Source organism: Belonocnema kinseyi, chromosome 7, assembly GCF_010883055.1.
Source record: "Belonocnema kinseyi isolate 2016_QV_RU_SX_M_011 chromosome 7, B_treatae_v1, whole genome shotgun sequence".
Taxonomy (NCBI): domain Eukaryota; kingdom Metazoa; phylum Arthropoda; class Insecta; order Hymenoptera; family Cynipidae; genus Belonocnema; species Belonocnema kinseyi.
In genome coordinates this window covers 7,509,892-7,528,956 of record NC_046663.1, presented here as the reverse complement: position 1 = coordinate 7,528,956, position 19,065 = coordinate 7,509,892, and the positions used below count along the sequence as shown (strand labels likewise).

General features: G+C 24.0%; 1 protein-coding gene across 1 annotated transcript in view; it reads left to right on the top strand.

Moving 5' to 3' along the window:
- The first annotated feature begins 304 nt into the window (after positions 1-304).
- Positions 305-19,065, top strand: part of LOC117177353 (regucalcin-like) — a 20,854-nt gene continuing 2,093 nt past the window's right edge. Inside the window, exons 1-5 of the mRNA XM_033367983.1 lie at positions 305-415; positions 9,705-9,892; positions 13,962-14,171; positions 14,513-14,722; positions 14,809-14,921. Coding sequence (XP_033223874.1) covers positions 360-415; positions 9,705-9,892; positions 13,962-14,171; positions 14,513-14,722; positions 14,809-14,921 — 777 coding nt within the window. The 5' untranslated portion in view covers positions 305-359. The remainder of the gene's footprint in view (positions 416-9,704; positions 9,893-13,961; positions 14,172-14,512; positions 14,723-14,808; positions 14,922-19,065) is intronic.

Here is a 19,065-nt window from a genome sequence, read left to right as displayed (position 1 = left end):
TGCTTTTTTGGATCGAAAATTCTATCCTATGTAACACGTTGTGACTATAGCGTACCCCCCCCCCCCAACTGGATATATTAAATAACAACAAATAACAACCCTGCTAAATAAAAGAAAAATAAATAAATAATAAGCCAGAAATGAGAAATACAAAATATTATTTTGATATGTTTTTAACAAATAATAATGCAGACTATTTTTTAATTTTCAAAAATGAAAGTAGGATGGCTGAGAATGGTAACTTGCCTCAGCCGGTTGATCCCCCACTCTTCGTTTTTTCCATCGTACACTGATCTGCTCGACTCGAATACGAATTCACAGTGTGCTGGTTCGCGTTCGCCTCGTTGGTAACCAGCAATATGAAAATCTTCGGAATTTATATCTTCAGTTTCGTCTATTTGTTAACAACATTCAGGTAAGTCAAAACAGTTTTTCTGAAAAACACATTTATTTTTTGGAACAAAAACAATAAATAATTAATAATAATCGAAAGAGAATTTTTCTATTGTTCTTCTCGTTAATTATTTTAATATATTTTTTTGCCAAATATTGAGAAATAAATTAAATTTAGGGTTTAGATTATTATTAAAACTAATGGAATAAGAGGTGCTTTTAGTTTTTAAATTAATAATATTTTTATCATTTAAATAAAGTATTTTTGTAGTAACACGATTCAGAAAAATCGTTTAAACAATTTGTACAATTTTTAATGCAAGTTACTGCACAGTTATAAAATTTGTTATCTTATCATCAATCTATATCTGAGAAATGAAATTGTGTTTGTAAACAAATACGTACGATTCGTGTTATTTGTAGAAGCATTATGGAAGCCAATTTTCACATTTTCTGATTTTTTTTTCAATTTAATTATATTTAAAAATTTTGGAAAGTTTTGGGACTCCAAATTTTTAAATTGTAAGGTATTGGAATTTAATTTGATGCATTACTATATTGTAGGTATAACAGTATGGTGGTCCAAAAAAATTTTTCGAATTTTTATGGGGACAACCCAGAAATTTGTTCCAATCCACACAAAAATTAATGCATTTTTTTGTTTTGAAATAAGTGAAAAAATGGGTTTTGGGAGTTTTTGGCGTACATAAATTGTTTAAACAATTTATTATTGTTTTTAGTCATTTTCTCAAAAAATGGAGTTAGAAAGACATGGTTTTTTTTTTAATTTTCCATTTTTTGTCCAATTTGCAATTAGAGGGAAGTGATAGTTCACCAATGTTAACAAAAGTAATTGTTTAAAAAATTTGTTATTATTGTTAATAATATTATTTTAGAAGCATTTTACAACATTGCAGATTCAAAAAAATTCACTCTTAGTCAAATTTTGAATTAAGATAAGTTATGTAATTAATTGTAGTCAAGAAAATTAATTGTTCAAACAAATTATTATTATTATTATTATTATTAATAACATTATATTTGAATAATGCAAGAAAGATGCGGTTTTTTCTGAAATATCTGGATTTTTGTCCAATTTTTAAATAAAGTTAGGTAATGATGAATTCAATTTGATAAAAATAATTGTTAAAAACAATTTATCATCATAGTTAATAATATTCTCTTTGCTTATTGGTAGAATGTTGCTGTTTTTTCTGAATTTTAAAACTGTTTGTCTATTTTTAAAACTATCTTTTCTTAGATAAGTTTAATTTGTTTTGTGTAGAAAATTTGAAGCACATTTTAAATATCTGTATTATTTCAGAATAATATATTCACAAAAAAGAAAGAGATTATTTAAAATTTAGTTTTCTCTAATGTTTATTTATTAATTGTTAATAACTACGCAGGCGAAACAAATTTCAAGATTTTATAAAAAAACACAACTTTCTAGAACTTATCTAAGAAAAGACATTTATAAACAATAATAAATTGTTTAAGAAACTTTTTTGTTAACTTTAATCAATTATCATGTCCCACAGTTGCAAATTTCAGAAAAAACTGCAAAATTCTACGAATTGAGCGAGGAAAATATTATTATCAATGGTAATAAATTGTTTAAACAATTATTTTTGTTAATTTGAATTCTTTTGTAGATCACTCCTACTGAAAATTGGACAAAAAGTCAGAAATTTCAGAAAAAATTGAAACTTTCTAGCATTATTCAAATATAATATTAATAATAATAATAATAAATTGTCTATACAATTAATTTTCTTGACTCTAATTAATTACGTAACTTATAGTCATTGAAAATTGGACTAAAATGATTTTTTTTTCACTGGAATTTTGTAGCATTTTTATAAGTGAATATTATTAACAATAATAATAAATTATTTAGACAACAAGTGGTAAAAAATTTCTTATTGTAAACAACAATTGTTTAAACAAATAATTATGTACCGTGTATGGCTACGGTGATTAAATTGTTAATAAAACTAGCGAATCGTTATCAAACTATTAAAAAAAAGTTAAAAAATGTGTTATTAACAGTTGATTACACACAAAACAGTTTAAATGCTAAAAAATAGCCAAATAATGTTTTGGCTAATTAATTTTGGTTAATTTTTGTATTTTTGTTCGAAAATTTTATTTGTTGTTTCTTTCAGATTACAATAGGATTTTTGGTTTTTGTTTATTCTTTGTGGTCCAAATTTGGTCGTTGGATTCTTGTTTTATTTAACATGATTTTACATTAAACAATTATCAAATGTTATCAATTCATGGTGAAAAATCATTCTGAAATAACTGGCTGTTAATTCCACGGAATAACGGTATTTTGTTTATAAATACATGAAATAATAAACATTTATTTAAACATTTTTTTTCACAATAATAAATTATTTTCTGTCATAAAAATGTTCTTAACAATTTATAAATGAGTTATTTACAGTTAAATGCATCGAAAAAATCAAGTTAGTACCTCCAAAAATAGCCAAATAGTGTATTTGTTAATTAAGGTAACTTAATAAATTATCAATTTTTATTTGGTAGTCAAATATTATACTTAGTTTTTATTTCCAAGTAATATCTGATCGATTTCATAGAGGAAACTTAATTTATTTCATCAAAAATATATGATAGGGAACTTTGTTTATAATAATTGCTTTTAAAGCAACAAATTATTCATAAACTTTTATTAATTCAACTAAGAAACTCTTTTTGTCCATAAATTGTTCAAATTAGGTGTCAATCAAGTAACAAATCGCCGCCAGTGCCAAAAAAACCATTTTCATTCACTTATTTGTTTATAACTAATTCAATACATTTTTCAACATTTGCATTGCTATTTGACATCTTTTTTGCAAAATTGAAACTTTAATTTTTTGTTTTAGAAATCTTAAATTTCATATAAAAATTTGTCTTTCTTGGTAGTAAATTAATCTTTTTGTTCGAAAATTCTCTTTTTTTGTTCAAACTTCAATTTTTTGATTGAGAGTTATTGCATTTTCTTAAAAAATCGTCTTTTTTGCTGTAAATTAACCCTTTTTTTAAAAATTCCTTTTTTTTATTTGAACATTCAACTTTTTGATTCGGATTGAAAATTTTTTCAAATACGTTTTTTTGTAGAAAATGAATAATTTTGTTTAAAAATTCACTCTTTTGGTTCAAAATTTATCAACAAGATTTTAAAGTTGAATGAATTTCCTAAAAATTAAAAAGAAAAATTTTCTTTCATTCTTAAAAATTACACTTTTTGGTTGAGAAATCTTGAATTTTATATTTTTGAATTATATTGAAAATTCGTCTTTTTTGGTAGCAAATTATTCTATTTAATTAAAAATCTATCTTTTTTAGTTGAAACTTCAACATTTTGGTTGAGAATTCTTGAATTTTTGTAAAAGTTCTTTTTTTTCGGTAGGAAATTAATCTTTTTGTTTGAAAATTCTTTTTTTTTAGTTGAAAATTCAACTTTTTGATTCGGATTAAATTTTTTGTTAAAAAATACGTTTTTTTGTAGAAAATGAATCATATTTGGTGAATCACTTTTTGGTTGAGAAATCTTAAATTTTATATAAAAATTCGTCTTTCTTTGTAGTAAATTAATCTTTTTGTTTAAAAATTCATCTCTTCAGTTGAAACTTCAACTTTTTGAGTGATAACTATTGAATTTTCTTAAAAATACGTATTTTTTGGCAGTAAATTAACCTTTTTGTTTAGAAATTTGTTTTCTTCAGTGGGAAATTTTCCTTTTTCTTTCGGAATTAAAACTTTTTTTTTTAAATATGTTTTTTTTGTAGAAAATGAATCATTTTGTTTAAAAATTTACCTTTTGGTTAAGAATTTACCAACTAGATTTTAAAGTTCAACTACTTTCTTAAAAATTAAAAAAGTTTTTTTCTTTCTTTATTAAAAATGCAACTTTTTGGTCGAGGATTCTTGAATTCCATTGAAAATTCGTCTTTTTTAGTAGTGAATTAACCTATCATTAACAAATTATTCTTTTTTAGTTAAAAATTCAACTTTTTGGCTCGCATTTCTCGAATTTTGTTAAAAATTATTATTTTTTGGTAGTAAATTACTCTTTTTGTTTTTAAATTCATCTTTTTGGTTAAAAATATGATAAATATCTTTTAAAGTTTAAGTTTTTATTTCTTAAAAATTAAACTTTTTGGTTGAGAATTCTTGAATCTTTTTAAAAATCGTTTTTTTTTCAGAGGAAAATGATTATTTTTGTTCAAATATTCATTTTTTGTTAAAAAATTTAATAAGTAAGTTTTATAGTTAAAATACTTTCTCAAAAATGCATTGTTTGTTTGAAGATTCAAAATTTTAGTAAAAATTAATCTCTTTGGTTCGGAATTAAACTGCTTTGAGGACATTTTTGTTGTTGAAGTTGAAAAAATTAGTTTGATAATTGAAAATTTAGATAATCTAGTTTTAGCTGAAAATGGTTATTTTTTAAAATAAAAATTCACCTTTTTGTTAAAATTCTTTTTTTTTACAATTAATCCAGTTTAGTTGAAAATTCAACTTTTAAGTTGATGGTACTTGTATTTCGTTAGGAATTCTTCTTCTTTGTTATAGAATTAACTTTTTTTAATGAAAATTTCATATTTTTGATTTTATAATTCAAATTTTTTGTAAAAAAAATTTGTCATTTTGCCTTGAAAGTTTAATAATTTAGTTAAAAGAATCTACTATTTGGTAGAAAATTACTTTTTTTTATAATTCCTAATAATTATTATTTTTTCAATTAAAAGTTTAACTATTCAATTAGGCACATTTCAACACTTGTTCTGAAAATAACTTTTTAATTTTATTTGTTGATGTATTACCAAGAATGAAAAAACGTTGGAATTTTGAAGTATACAGGTTTAAAAAAACGCTTTGATTCAATAAAAAATTCCTGAAAAACTGAAAGCAACTATCAAAAAAGGTCTCCAAAATAGCAATGCAAATGTTAAAAAATTTATTGAATTTGTTATAAACAGATAAGTGAACGAAAATAGTTTCTTGGGGATTGGTGAGGATTCGTTACTTCAATCGCACTAAATTTTGAACAATTTATAGAAAAAAAGAGATGTTGGCTTGAATTAATAAAATTTAATATATAATTTGTCACTTTAAAGCAATTTTTATAAACAAATATCCATATCAGGTATTTTTGATGGAAGGAATAAAGTTTTCTTTATGGAATCAATCAGATATTACATGGAAATAAACCTTAGTAAAATATTTGGCCACCAAATAAAAATGAATAATTGTTTAAATTAACTTAATTAACAAATGCACTATTTGGCTATTTTTGGAGGTGCAACTTTGAGTTTTTCGATGCAGTTAATTGTAAATAACAAACTTCTAAATTTTTAAAAACATTTTGAGAAAAGTAAACAATTTATTATTGTAAACAACAATTGTTTAAATAACTTTCTATCATTTTAGGTAATTATGAATAAAATATCGTTTTTTTTTGACAGAATGAATAGCCACTTATCTAACAATGACTTTTTGCTATGAATCAATAACATTTGATTATTGTTCACCTTTTTGGTTACAAATTTAATAACTAGGTTTTAAAGTTGAAATAATGAAAGAATTCTTTCCTATAAATTCAAGTTTTTAGTTGAGGAGCCTTGAATTATATTGAAAATTCGTATTTTTTGGCAGTAAATTAATCTTTTTGTTTAAGAATTTATTTTTGTTTTGTTTAAAATTCAACTTGTTGGTTGAGAATTCTTGACTTTTGTGAAAAATTCGTTTTTTCAATAGAAAATTAATCTTTTTATTAAAAAATTTACCTTTTCGGATAAAAATTTAACAACTGGGTTTTAAAGTTGAAATAACTTTCTCAAAAATTAAACAATTTTTGTCTTTTTTTCAAAAACTTAAACTTTTTAGTTTAGGATCCTTGAATTTAATTAGAAATTCGTCTTTTTCGGTGGCAAATTAATCTTTTTGTTTAAGAATTTATTTTTTCTTTTAAATTCAACTTTTTGGTTAAGAATTCTTGAATTTGGCTGAAAATACGTAGTTTCGGTAGAAAATTAATCAAGGTTTAAGAAATTTAAATTAGATTAAAATCCAAATTAAAAATCCTATTTAACGTCCAGCAATCAAATTGCTGCAAAGTCAAATTTTATTACAGTTAGGGTAATTCAATTTTATTTTTATTTTCTTATTTTTATTTTGAATGTTATTTTATTGTAATTTGATGATAATAAAGATAAAAAAGACGAAAAAAAGAAAGAAGGGGATGTGGTTGACTGCCTTCTCATTTTTCTTTCTTCTTTTTTATTTTTGTCCGAAAATAATTTTTTTCAGATTATAATAGGATTTTTGTTTGTTTGTTCGTTGTGGTCCAAATTTGGTCGTTGGATTCTTGTTTTTTTTTTAAAACAGGAGCTGGAAGAAAATTAATAATTTTGTTTAAGAATTCATCTTTTTTAGTTACAAATTCAACTTTTTGGTTGGGAAAATTCGTCTATTTTGGTAGAAAATTAATATTTTTGTTCAAAAATTCATCTTCTTTAGTTGTAACTTATAATTTTTTTGTTCTTGAATTTTCTAAAAATTCGTCTTTTTTGGCAGCAAATTAATCTCTGTTTAAAAATGCTTTTTTTTTAATATGGAAAATTTAACTTTATCGTTCGGAATTCTAAAATTTGATTAAAAATTCGTCTTTTATGGTATTGAATTAATCTTTTTGTTTCGAAATTCATCTTTTTTAGTTAAATATTCTACTTTTTGGCTGAGAATTCTTGAATATCAAAAATTTTTTTTGGTACAAAATTAATTTTTTTGGTTCAAAGTTCAAGTTTTTGGTTGAAAATTCTTAAACTTTGTTAAAAATATGGTTTTTTGATACTAACATAATAATTTTTTATAAAAATTCATATTTTTTAGTTAAAAATTTAGAGTTTTCGAATTAAAAAAAAAATTTGTCGTTTTTGGTAGTAAATTAATCTTTTTGTCTAAAAATTCATCTTTTTTAGTTAAAAATTCAAGAATTATTATCGAATTTTGTTTAAAATTCGTCTTTTTTGGCGGGAAATTTTTCTTTTTTTTTTAAATTCATCTTTTTTGTTGAAATTTTAACAACTAGGTTTTAAATTTAAACTACCTTCTTAAAAACGAAACCATTTTTTTCCTTTCTTAAAAATTTAACTTTTTCGTCGAGGATCCTTGAATGTTATTAATGTTATCATTGTTATTAATGTTATCCTTGATTGTTATGTTTGCTTAAAAATTTAAGGATTGGGTCTTAAAGTTGAACTACTTTCTTAAAAATTAAAAAAAATTCTATCTTACTTAAAAATCCCACTTTTTGTTTGAGAAATTTTGTATTTTATATAAAAATTCTTATTTTTTTGCAGCATATTAATCTTTTTGTTTAAAAATTATTTTTTTTTTTTAGTTGAAAATTCAACTTTTTCATTCGCAATTAAAAATTTTTTTAAAATACGTTTTTTTGTAGAAAATGAATAATTTTGTTAAAAAATGCATCTTTTTTAGATAAAAAGTCAACTTTTTGGTTGAGAATTCTTGAATATTAAAAAATAATTGGTTTTTTATCAAAAATTATTCTCGAGTTTTTGTTTAAAATTCGTCTTTTTTGGCTGTAAATTGTTTTTTTCTTTTTAATTCATCTTTTTGGTTGAAATTTTAACAACTAGGTTTTAAAGTTGGACTACCTTCTTAAAAACGAAACCATTTTTTTTCTTTTTTAAAAATTTAACTTTTTCGTTAAGGATCCTTGAATTATATTGACAATTCGTCTTTTTTAGCATTAAATTAATCTTTTCGTCTAAAAGTGCATCTTTTTTTTTTTGTAAATTGAACTTTTTCGTTGAGAATTCTTAAAATTTTTTTTAAAAATTCGTCTTTTTTCTGTAGAAAATTAATCTTTTTATTAAAAAATTTATCTTTTTTACTTTAAACATTAATTTTTAGTTTGAGAACTCAAGGAATTTCTTTTTAATTTCGTTTTTTTGGTTTTGAAATTAATATTTTTGTTTGAAATGTGTTTGTTGTTTTTTCGGTAGAAAATTAATTTTTGTTTAAAAGTTCATCTTTTTTAGTTGAAAATTGAGAATAATTCTTAGCTAAAAAGTTGAATTTTCAACCAGAAAAGAAGAATTTTTGAACAAAAAGATTAATTTACTACTAAGAAGACGAATTTTGAACAAAATTGAAGAATTATTCTCGAATATTGTTTAAAATTCATCTTTTTTGCTAGTAAATTCAATCTTTTTATTGAAAAAGTCATCTTTTTTAGTTAAAAATTCAATTCTTGGGTTGTGAATTCTTTAACTGGGTTAAAAATTGTTTTTTTTTTTTCGGTAGAAAACTAATCTTTTTATTAAAAAATGTATCTATTTTAGTTAAAACTTTAACTTTTTGGCCAAGAACTCGTGAATTTGATTATAAATCCGACTTTTTTGTACTAAATTAATAATTTTATTTAAAAATTTACCTTTTTGCAGTTACAAATTCAACTTGTTGGTTCGGAATTCTTGAATTTAGTTAAAAATACGTTATACCAAGTTTTAAAAACTACTTTCTCAAAAATGCATTTTTTGTTTAACAATTAAAAATTTTATTAAAAAATGCATCTCTTTGGTTGCGAATTAAACTGTTTTGTGAAAATTTTTGTTAATGTTATTGTTGAAAAATTACTTTGTTAATTGAAAATTTACCTATTCCATTTTCAGTTTAAAATGGTTATTTTCTAAAGAAAAATTTAACTTTTTGTTAAATTTGAACTATTTTGTTAAAAATTAGCTTCTTTGTTGAAATTTAATCTAGTTCAGTTAAAAATTTAACTTTTGGTTTAGGAGTTATTGTATTCTGTTAAAAATTCGTCTTTTTTGGTATAAAACGAACATTTTTATCAAAGTTTCATATTTCTTATTTAATAATTCAACTTGTTTGTATAGAAAATTCATCATTTTGTCTTCGAAATTCAATAATTAAGTACAAAAACCAATTATTTGATAGAAAATTATTTTTTTTTATAATTAAAACCTTTTTTTTTAATTAAAAGTTTAAATATTCCAGTTTTGGTTAAAATATACCCTTTTTTAGTTTAAAAATTCAATAATACCCGGATTAACTTTCCCTGTTAAGCATTTTCTGTTATTGAAGATTCTTAACTTGATCGATATTTTGAATTTTCTGACTCCATGGCTGTGGAGGGTTATCTACGGTCGGTAAAGTACCATTCGCTGATGATATAACAGATTCATTTTAAGTAAATCAGAATTGTAAAAATATAGATAAATAAAAATGTTATTTGCATTTTTTGAAAGAAATTCGATTGGTGCAACATATGAAAATGGCTCCTCTGTGCAAATCAAGAGATTGGTGGAAAAGTCAGGATTAACGGAAGGACCTCACTGGGATCCAATTACCCAAAAACTCTTCTTCGTCGACATCTGGGCCAATAAAATTTGTAGCTACAATCCTCAAGATACAAAAGTTTACTGTGCTTATATAGGTATTTTTTATTTACTACTTCCATAAGAAACGCATTATCCATGCTTATTAAACGTTTTTCTTATTTAAATTGCCTAATTATCAAAGTAATATACATTTGTTTTAATTTGAAATAGGCCCGCTCTCTCTCTCTCTCTCTCTCTTAATAATGCCGCTCTGAACAGTGCCCTTTCACCTCATTCTTGATACCAAATCAATGCTAGTACCAAACCAAATCTTTTTTGTCGACAAAAAATCGACAATAAATCCAAACATATACACATCGTACTTGCGGGGAAAAAAGGAAAACTGAAGACCGGCACTATTCAGAGAGAGCGGATGCGAATTCGATGGCACTTCCACGTGCAAAGAGTGGGGGCGGGGGGGCAGGAATAAGTGGAAATAACGTTATGAACTTAGATAACATTTCGAAATTATTTATAATAAGAAAATTCAACTAAATTTTGGGGTGAAAGTTGGTTTTTTTTATTGGATTTTCATCATTTTTATATTTCGGTTCTGATTCATCTCGTCTGTTTATGAAGTCTATTATTTAGTTGAAAATTTAATTATTTTGTTGAAAATGGAACTACATTGTTGAAATATAACTTTTTAAACAAAAATTGAACTACTTTGTCAACAGTTAATTTTTTAGTTGAAATTTCATCTCTTTCTTTAAAGATTAATTAATTTATTAAATTTTTGTTTAAAAATTTATATTTTTTGGATAAAAATTCAGGTTACAAATTCTTCTTTTTTCGCAGAAAATTAATTTTTGTTTGAAAATTTAACTCTTTTATTGAAAATTCGCCTTTATTTTTGGCTGAACATTAATTTTTTTAATTGATAATTCGTATATAAAGTTGTTGGTTAGAATTTTATCTTTTTTTGTAGAAAATTCAGTTATTTGGTTAAAAATATATTTTTTTTAGTAGAAAATTGAAATGTTTGGTTACAAATTAATATACTTTGTTCAAAATTCGTCTCTTTTATAGAAAATTGTTTTAACTGTCAATTAAAAAATTCGTCCTTTTGGGTTGAAAATTCAACAATTTGTTTGAAAATGCAAATGTTTTTTATTATTATTTTCTTGAGGTTGAAAATTCAACTGCCTACGAAAAAATTTATCTATTTGGTTTGAAATTTTGACCTAAAATTACTCAAGAATTTCGGCTTTGAATTTCAGATTGTGTAATTTAAATACGAAATTATTAATTTTGAAATAATTAAAATTATTTATTAAAAGATTTCTATTTATGGAGCTTTAATAACAAATTATTCAATTTTTAATGTTGCGGATTAAAATATTGCAATTTTTTCTATTTGTGAATATCAAATTTAAATTATCATTGCTATTAAAATTGTTACTAAGTATATCTAACGTTTCAATGATCAATGTAACCATTTAAAAAAAATCAAAACAGTCAGAGTATGTATTTGTTTACAAAAAATATTTAAAGGATTAAAGATTTTTGTCAATTTGGAAAGTAGAATACTAAAAAAATTAATAAAATTAACTTTTCAGTTACAATTTCATCTCTGTGATTGAAAATTATAGAACTAATTTTATAAGAATTAAACTATTTTGATGAAAACTCGTTTCATGTTAGGTTGAAAATATTTTTTTTAGACTTACAATTAAAATATTCCATTGTTTTTCAACATTTATATTTTGCCATTCAAAATAAAACTATTTGGTTAAATAATTATATTTTTCTTTGTGACTGAAACTTTTTGTTTGAAAATTCTTCTATTTTGTTCAAAATTCGGCTTTCCTTGTCTGAAGTTAATTTTATTTGTTGAAAATTTATTCTTTTTGGTTAAAAATGCAATTGTTTCGTTGAAATATACTGTTACATGCTTCGTTGAAAATTCATTTGTTTTATTTGAAAATTCGATTATTTGACTTAAGACAAACTAAGTTTGTAAAAAAATTAACTTTTTTATTTAGTATTCATAATTATAATTGAAAATAAAACTATTTGCTTTAAAATAAACTTTTATTTTAAGAATTCAAGCTTTTTATAGATAATTCATCTTTTCGGCTTGAAAATTGAATAATTTTATGAAAATTCATATATTTTGTTCAAAATTCGTCTTTCTTGGTAGAACATTAATCTTCTTGGTCAGACTTTTATCTTTTCGTTCGAAAATTAAATTTTTTTAAAAATTGAGTTTTTTGTTAAAAATTATTATCTTTATCTGAAAATTAAACCAATCCATTTTTTGGTTACAAATTTTTATTTTTCAATAAAAAATTTAACTATTTGGTGAAAAATGTACCTTTTTTCGTTAAAGTTTCAACTTTTTGCTTGAAAATTCATGTATTTTATTGAAAATTCGTCTTTCTCAGCAGAAAGTGCATTTTCTTTGATCAAAATTTATTTTTTTGTTTAAAAATGAAATTGTTTGGTTGAAGTGTAAAATGTTACATGCTTCGTTAAGAAATAATCTTTTTTGTTTGAAAATTCGATTATTTGGCTTACAGATAAACTACTTTGAAAAAAATTCATTTTTATGAGGTGACCAGATTCCTTTCTTACCGACAGTTTTTTTTTTATTTTTCAATTTATTTTCACAGGAAGCGCCACATCGAATTGAAAATGTCGGATAATAAATAAGAAGCACTAAGAAAGGTGGGTCTGGTCCTAAATTTGTATAATTATGCAAAAAAAAATTTTGCAAATACTAAATACTTATTTTGTTATTTTTGTTCGTAATTATTAAAATTTCTGACCAGACCCACCTTCCGTAATGATTCTTATTTATTATTCCAAATTTTCAACTCGATCTGGAGCTTCGTGTGAAAATAAGTTCTGAAATAAAACAGCGTCGATAAGGTAGGAATCTGTTCACGTGACGCACTCGCCACGTGGCCTCAAAATGAACGTTTATTTTAAGAATGTAAGTTTTTTGAAAGATAATTAATCTTTTTGGCTTGAAAATTAAATAATTTAGTTGAAAATTAAATAATTTAGTTGAAAATTTATATATTTTGTCGAAAATTTGTCTTTTTTGGTACAAAATTAATCTTCATGGTGGCAAATGGACATCTTTTTTGGATAGTTTCTTTCAGTTTTCTAGGTATTTTTGATAACATTGGCTCAATAATTTTCAATTGATTAAACAAATGGAATTTGTTTAATTAATTTCTTTTAAATACGTTGTGTTTTCCCTAAAAATTATTACTATTGGTCTAGTGAAATGTTTATCAATATTGGTACACTAATTTCTAATTATGTAAACAAATTCAATTTGTTAAAAATTTTTTTTTGTAATAATAATTTCTATAAAAAAAATTAATCAAAGAATGTTATCGAACCTTCCACTAAAAAATATTACTTATTTTTAATAAAAAAATAGTTTAACAAATTCAATTTGCTTAAACAATTCAAAATGAATAAACCGATGTTAATTGATATTCCACTAGACTAATGGTAATCATTTTTAGGAGAAAAAGCGAATTTTCGAGAAAAAAAATTATTAAAAAAAATTTCATTTGTTTGAAGAATTGGAAATTAATTAAGCAATAATAATAAATATTGCACTAGACCATTAATTGTGGATTTCATGAAGAATTGTAATTTTTTCAAACCCAAAAAAATTATTCTCAAAACTGAAAAAAGTGATTCTTCCCCATGCATTTTACATGGGAAACTTCAAGTCAAAACCAGCACCTGTTAAAAGGAAAAAAAAAAAATAAAAAGTTACGAAATTTCTTTTTTCGGATTTGAAATAAAATTGGGGGGATCGTTGCCCTCTAGCATGCAAAAAAATTTGCCATTCATTTTTGGACCACCCTACCCTCCAGGCCTTGACTACACCACTGACTAAAATATGGATAATATAATCATAAATCCGAACTATTTTGTTTTTCTCCTGTTTCTCTCTCTGTTTCGTTACGCTTGAGTGAGCACCGCGCATTTCCACGCAGCTGCGCTCACCCATCCACGCGGCGTGGCGTCAATTCTCGGAAGAACTAACTCTAGGTGCACTATATCCAGGGTTCACTGCATTTGAAATTAAAACTTGAATAATTTCTTGGATATTTATTTGCTCAGTAAAAAATTAAATCTTAAAAATAATTTCAGCAAATGGACCTGTGGGAGTGGTAGTTCCAGTAGAAGATACTCCAAATACTTTTGTAGTAGGATCAGGTGTAGATATTCTTTTGGTCACTTGGGATGGAGAATGTGATACCAACAGTCCTCCAATTCGTAAAATAGCGACTGCCGAAAAATTCCGACCAGAAACCAGGTTCAATGATGGCAAGGCCGACTCCTCTGGAAGATTCTGGGCAGGTAATTCATATGAAATTAAATTACACTAAACTCTCGCTTTCAGTCAAGTGTCGGTGGTTGCCTTCAAATGGCCTTGGACTTATTTAAGGGGAACAAAAGCGTAAACAGTGAGGGCCGCCTGACTCGTTTCTAATTGGAACATATATTTATATATACAATGTCGCAACCGCTCTCGCCTTACTCCCATGAGAAACTGCGTGATCCAGCAGTTCTGGGAAGGCTGAGAACAGGGTGACTGAAAGCGAGAGTTTGGTGTATAACCAGTTATTGAAAAACAAAATAGTTTTAAATCAAAATATTTAGCAAATAAAACAAATTTTCCTTTTTCTTTTTAATCTAAGGAACAATCACTGAAATCAATGGGGAACCTCAACCCAATGAAGCTGCCTTTTATAGCCTCGACAAAGATCTAGTTTTAAGAACTCAAATCAAACCTGTTACAATCAGTAATGGTTTGGCGTGGAATAGCGATGATGATACACTTTATTATATTGATACACCAACCAGACAAATTGCTGCTTTCGACTACAATAAATTCGATGGGACTATTAGTAAGAATTTCTAAATAATTATTAAAAATGTACCTACAGAAAAATACCTTTCAAATAAATTATTTCGATAAAATTACATTTTTCAGGCAACAAGAGAATAGTCTTCGACGTTGTGCAAAATAATCTTCCGGGAGTTCCTGATGGAATGACGATAGATTCTGATGGAAACCTCTGGATTGCTCTGTTTGGTGGATCTCAAGTAAAAAGTTCAAAAATTATTTTAAAATTATTAATTTTTTAATCAATGTCTTGCTATGAAATTTGCATTTTGTATTTGCTGGTTTAAATAAGAATTGAAAGGCTTTCCAATGTGAAAGATTTTAAATACCAACGCTAAAAATTCAAAAAAATCCAAACTGAAGAAAATGGTAATTTAACAGTGTGGTCACTGGAATTTGACAAACTTTTAGGCATCCAGTCCATGCATCTGAACGGCCGGATCTCGGGATGGTCGGAATGAGGCGTTGACCAATCAGAAGCGTTCCGCGGAAATAGTGTCATTCTCACGCCGAACTGAGTTGAACTCAGCCGGTCATTCCGTTTCGTGTGTTTGACAACTTTTACTGCGGAACGTTTTTGATTGGTCAACGCCTCATTCCGGTTATTCCAAGATCCGGCTTTTCTGTTGCATGGACTGGAGGCCTTAGAAAAAAATCTATTCAATCACTTGAAGTATTTCAAATTTCACATCACATGAAATTTGAAATAAATTCGATTTCGGACGACAGAAAAATATCGAAAATAAAATTCCCGAAATTAGAAATTTGCGGACCATTTGAATTTCCCGAAAATTTAAATTCCTAACATTTTATGATATAATCGAATAGAAAAACTCCTGAAATAAAATTTCTGACATTATAAAATATGTGAAACTGTAAAATTGTCGACTCAAAGAATTTTGTGAATCTAAGAAATTAAATATTATTAGTAAATAACAAATCATTAAATCAAATACTGTTATTTAATTAACATATTTTTTATTTATTTTTTAAACAACTTTTTAACTGTTTAAATTCATACATTTTATAAGACGACAATTTTCTTGCGTTCATTATTTGATAATGTCGGAAATTATATTTTGGAAATGATTTATTATCGGCAATTTCGAAATTCGATAAATAATGGAGTTTACCACTCACGAGAGTGCGTGTTCTCTTCGGGTCCGAGTTCTGCGAAAAATTTAATTTTATAAATTAAAAATACATGTTTATAAAAATTATTAATGAAACTTTATATTTCATTTTTAACATAAATTAAAAGAGTAACATTATTGTCTACTGAAAAAACTCAAGGTACGTGTTTAGATAACATTTTCTGTTTTGTTACCGAATAGTAGAATTTTCAACCCATAAAAATACACTTTCAACCAAAAATGAAACAGTTCATTTTTCAACAAATTACACGAATTCCCAAATAAATATTTAAAGTTCTAATTAAAAAAGGTAAATTTTCTAATAAAAGACAAAGAATTTTCAACTAAATTGTTAATTTTCTAAAAAAAAATGTCAACCATAAAAGGAGGAGTGAAATTTTTAGATAAAAGAATTGAATTATCAACAATATAGTTCAGTCTTTACAAAAAACCGAATTTTTAAATAAAAAAGAAAAGCTTTCAATCAAAAAAGGAATAGTTAATTGTTTTGTCAAAAAAAGTGATTTCAACCAAAAAAAGTCAATTTTTCAGTAGAATAGTTTAATTTTCAGCGAAACAGATGATTTTTCAACTTAGGTAATAAATCTTCAATCAAAATCATTACTTTCCAATATAGTAGTATAAATTTGACTAAAACAAAAATGAACTTTTAACGAAAAATTGAACCTAAAAAGAAGGTTTGAACAAATTATTTTAATTTTAAACTTAAAATAATAAATTTTGAAAAAAATGAATTTTCAAATAAGTAGATTAATTTTATACTGAAAAATCGAATTTTCAACTGAAAAATTAATTTTTCACCAAGAAGAATATTTTTAACAATGTCAATAAATTTGATTAAGTATTTTTATTTTTAACGAAAGAAATAAATTTAAAACAAAATTAAATAAATTTGAAAACAGTAAGAATAATTTTCTAAATCATCAATTTTCGAAAAAAGAAAAAAGATTTTTTTTAATTAGTTAAATTTTCTACCAAAAAATGATTGTTCGGCTAAAAACATTTATTGTTGAGCATTAAGATTAATTTTCAGCTCAAAGAGATGCATTTTCAATACAATACTTAAATTTCTATCTAAATGGTTTATTTTTAAACTAAAATTGGCGAATTTTTAACTAAAAATAGATAAGTTAAATTTTCAGTCAATCGATTTTTAATGAAAAAAAAACAACTATTTTTTACGAAAATAGTTTATTTCAAACCAAAACGTAAAATATTATAGTTGATATTTCAACAAAAAATTTGTTTAAATTAAAAGATGTTGAATTCAATAAAAAAGGACGAATTTTCAACAAAGAATGTATTTTTGAAAATAAAAAGATCAGCTTTTAACAAAAAAAAAAAAAACAAAACGAATAAAAGACAAGTTATCAAAAAAATTGTTAAATTTTTAACCAAAGAGAAGAAACTTCAACCGCTAAAATTTTATCGAAAAACAGTTGTTTAAAAAAAAAAGAAGACGATTTTTCTCTAAAACAGTCTGTTTTTTACTTTGAATAAACTGTTGACATTTAAGTATTGCAGAATTTTCAAATTCGGTAATATTATAAGCTGGCTGGGAATTTTATTATTCGGGAATTTTCCAACTCAGGATTTTTGTATTTCGGTATCTTTGTAATTTCGGAAATTTTCAATTTCGAAAAGTTTATTTTAAGGCAGTTTTATTTCTCGAGATTTTTCAGTCACACAAAAATTAAAAGCGTTTGGAATAGAAAATTTTTGATAAACAAATTTGTAAGTTGATCAACTATAAATATAAATTATTTCATTATGTTTTTAATCGACTATAGGTCGATTAAATTTGAGCTGTCTTCATTCAGAAGCCTTAGTAGTTAAACAAATCTTTTTTTATTCAATTTTAAATTTTATTCCAATATTTGTTCAGTAAAAAATATTTAATTTTCAAACCATTCAATTTGAAATTTTTAAATTAAAAAAAGAACAATTTTCTTATTATTTAGCAATATTTGTCTGTTTAATTAAAATGAGCAATTATGAATCAAATATCTTCAACTTAATTGTTTCATGTGTGAAAGAATTGAATTTTGATTCATAAATAACAATTTAACTATAATAATTTAAGAAAAAGCTAATTAAGTTTAAAAGATATTTAGAGATTTTAAAAAGACTAAAAAATAATTTAACACTTGAGAATATTGAAAAAACAGAAGCTTCTTAAGAATTTTGAAAGGTTCCGAAATTGCCTAAAAAGAATCTGAAACATTTTAAACCAATATTTTTAAATTTTTAAGTGCATAAAACAAAATTGAGGAAAAATTCTAATCATTTTAAAAGATATTTTTAGTATTTAAAAAAAAAAAAACAAAAATTATTTAAAACTTGAATTTTAATGTATACATAACAATAGAACAATTATTACTTTTTAAATTCTTGAAATAAATAAAAAATTTATTCAATTTTAAATTTGATTCCTATATTCGTTCAGTATACAATATTTAATTTTCAACCCATTCCATTTGAAATTTTTAAATAAAAAAATAACCATTTTTTTATTCGTCAGCAATATTTGCCTGTTTAATTAAAACAAGCAATTATGAATAAAATATCTAAAACTTAATTGTTTCCTTTAGAAAATATATGAATGGAATTTTGATTCATAAATAATAATTGGTCCATGATAATTAAGAAAAACCTGAGTAAGTTTAAGAGATATTTAGAGGGTTTAAAAGGATTAAAAAACGATTTAAAACTTGAGACTAAAAAAATAGAAGCTTCTTAAGAATTTTGAAAGGGTTCAAACTTTTCAAAAAAGAATCTGAAACATTTTAAACCATTTTTAAAAATTTTTAGGCGTTTAAAACAAAATTCAGGAAAAATTCTAATAATTTCAAAAGATATTTTTAAAGTTTTGAAAAAACTTCAAGAATTATTTAAACTTGAATTTTGATGTATGCATAACAATTAAACAATTATCATTTGTAAAATTCTTAAAATTAATTAAAAATTTATTAAAATTTAAAGTAAATTAAAACTAATAGATTCATAAATAAATGCTTTTATTAAATTTTAAATTTTATTCCAATATTCGTTCAGTATGAAATATTTAATCTTTAATCCACTCAATTTTAAAATTTTGAATTAAAAAATAACAATTTCTTAATTGTTTAGCAACATTTATCTGTTTAATTAAAATAAGAAATTATTATTAATGATTGAATTTTGATTCATA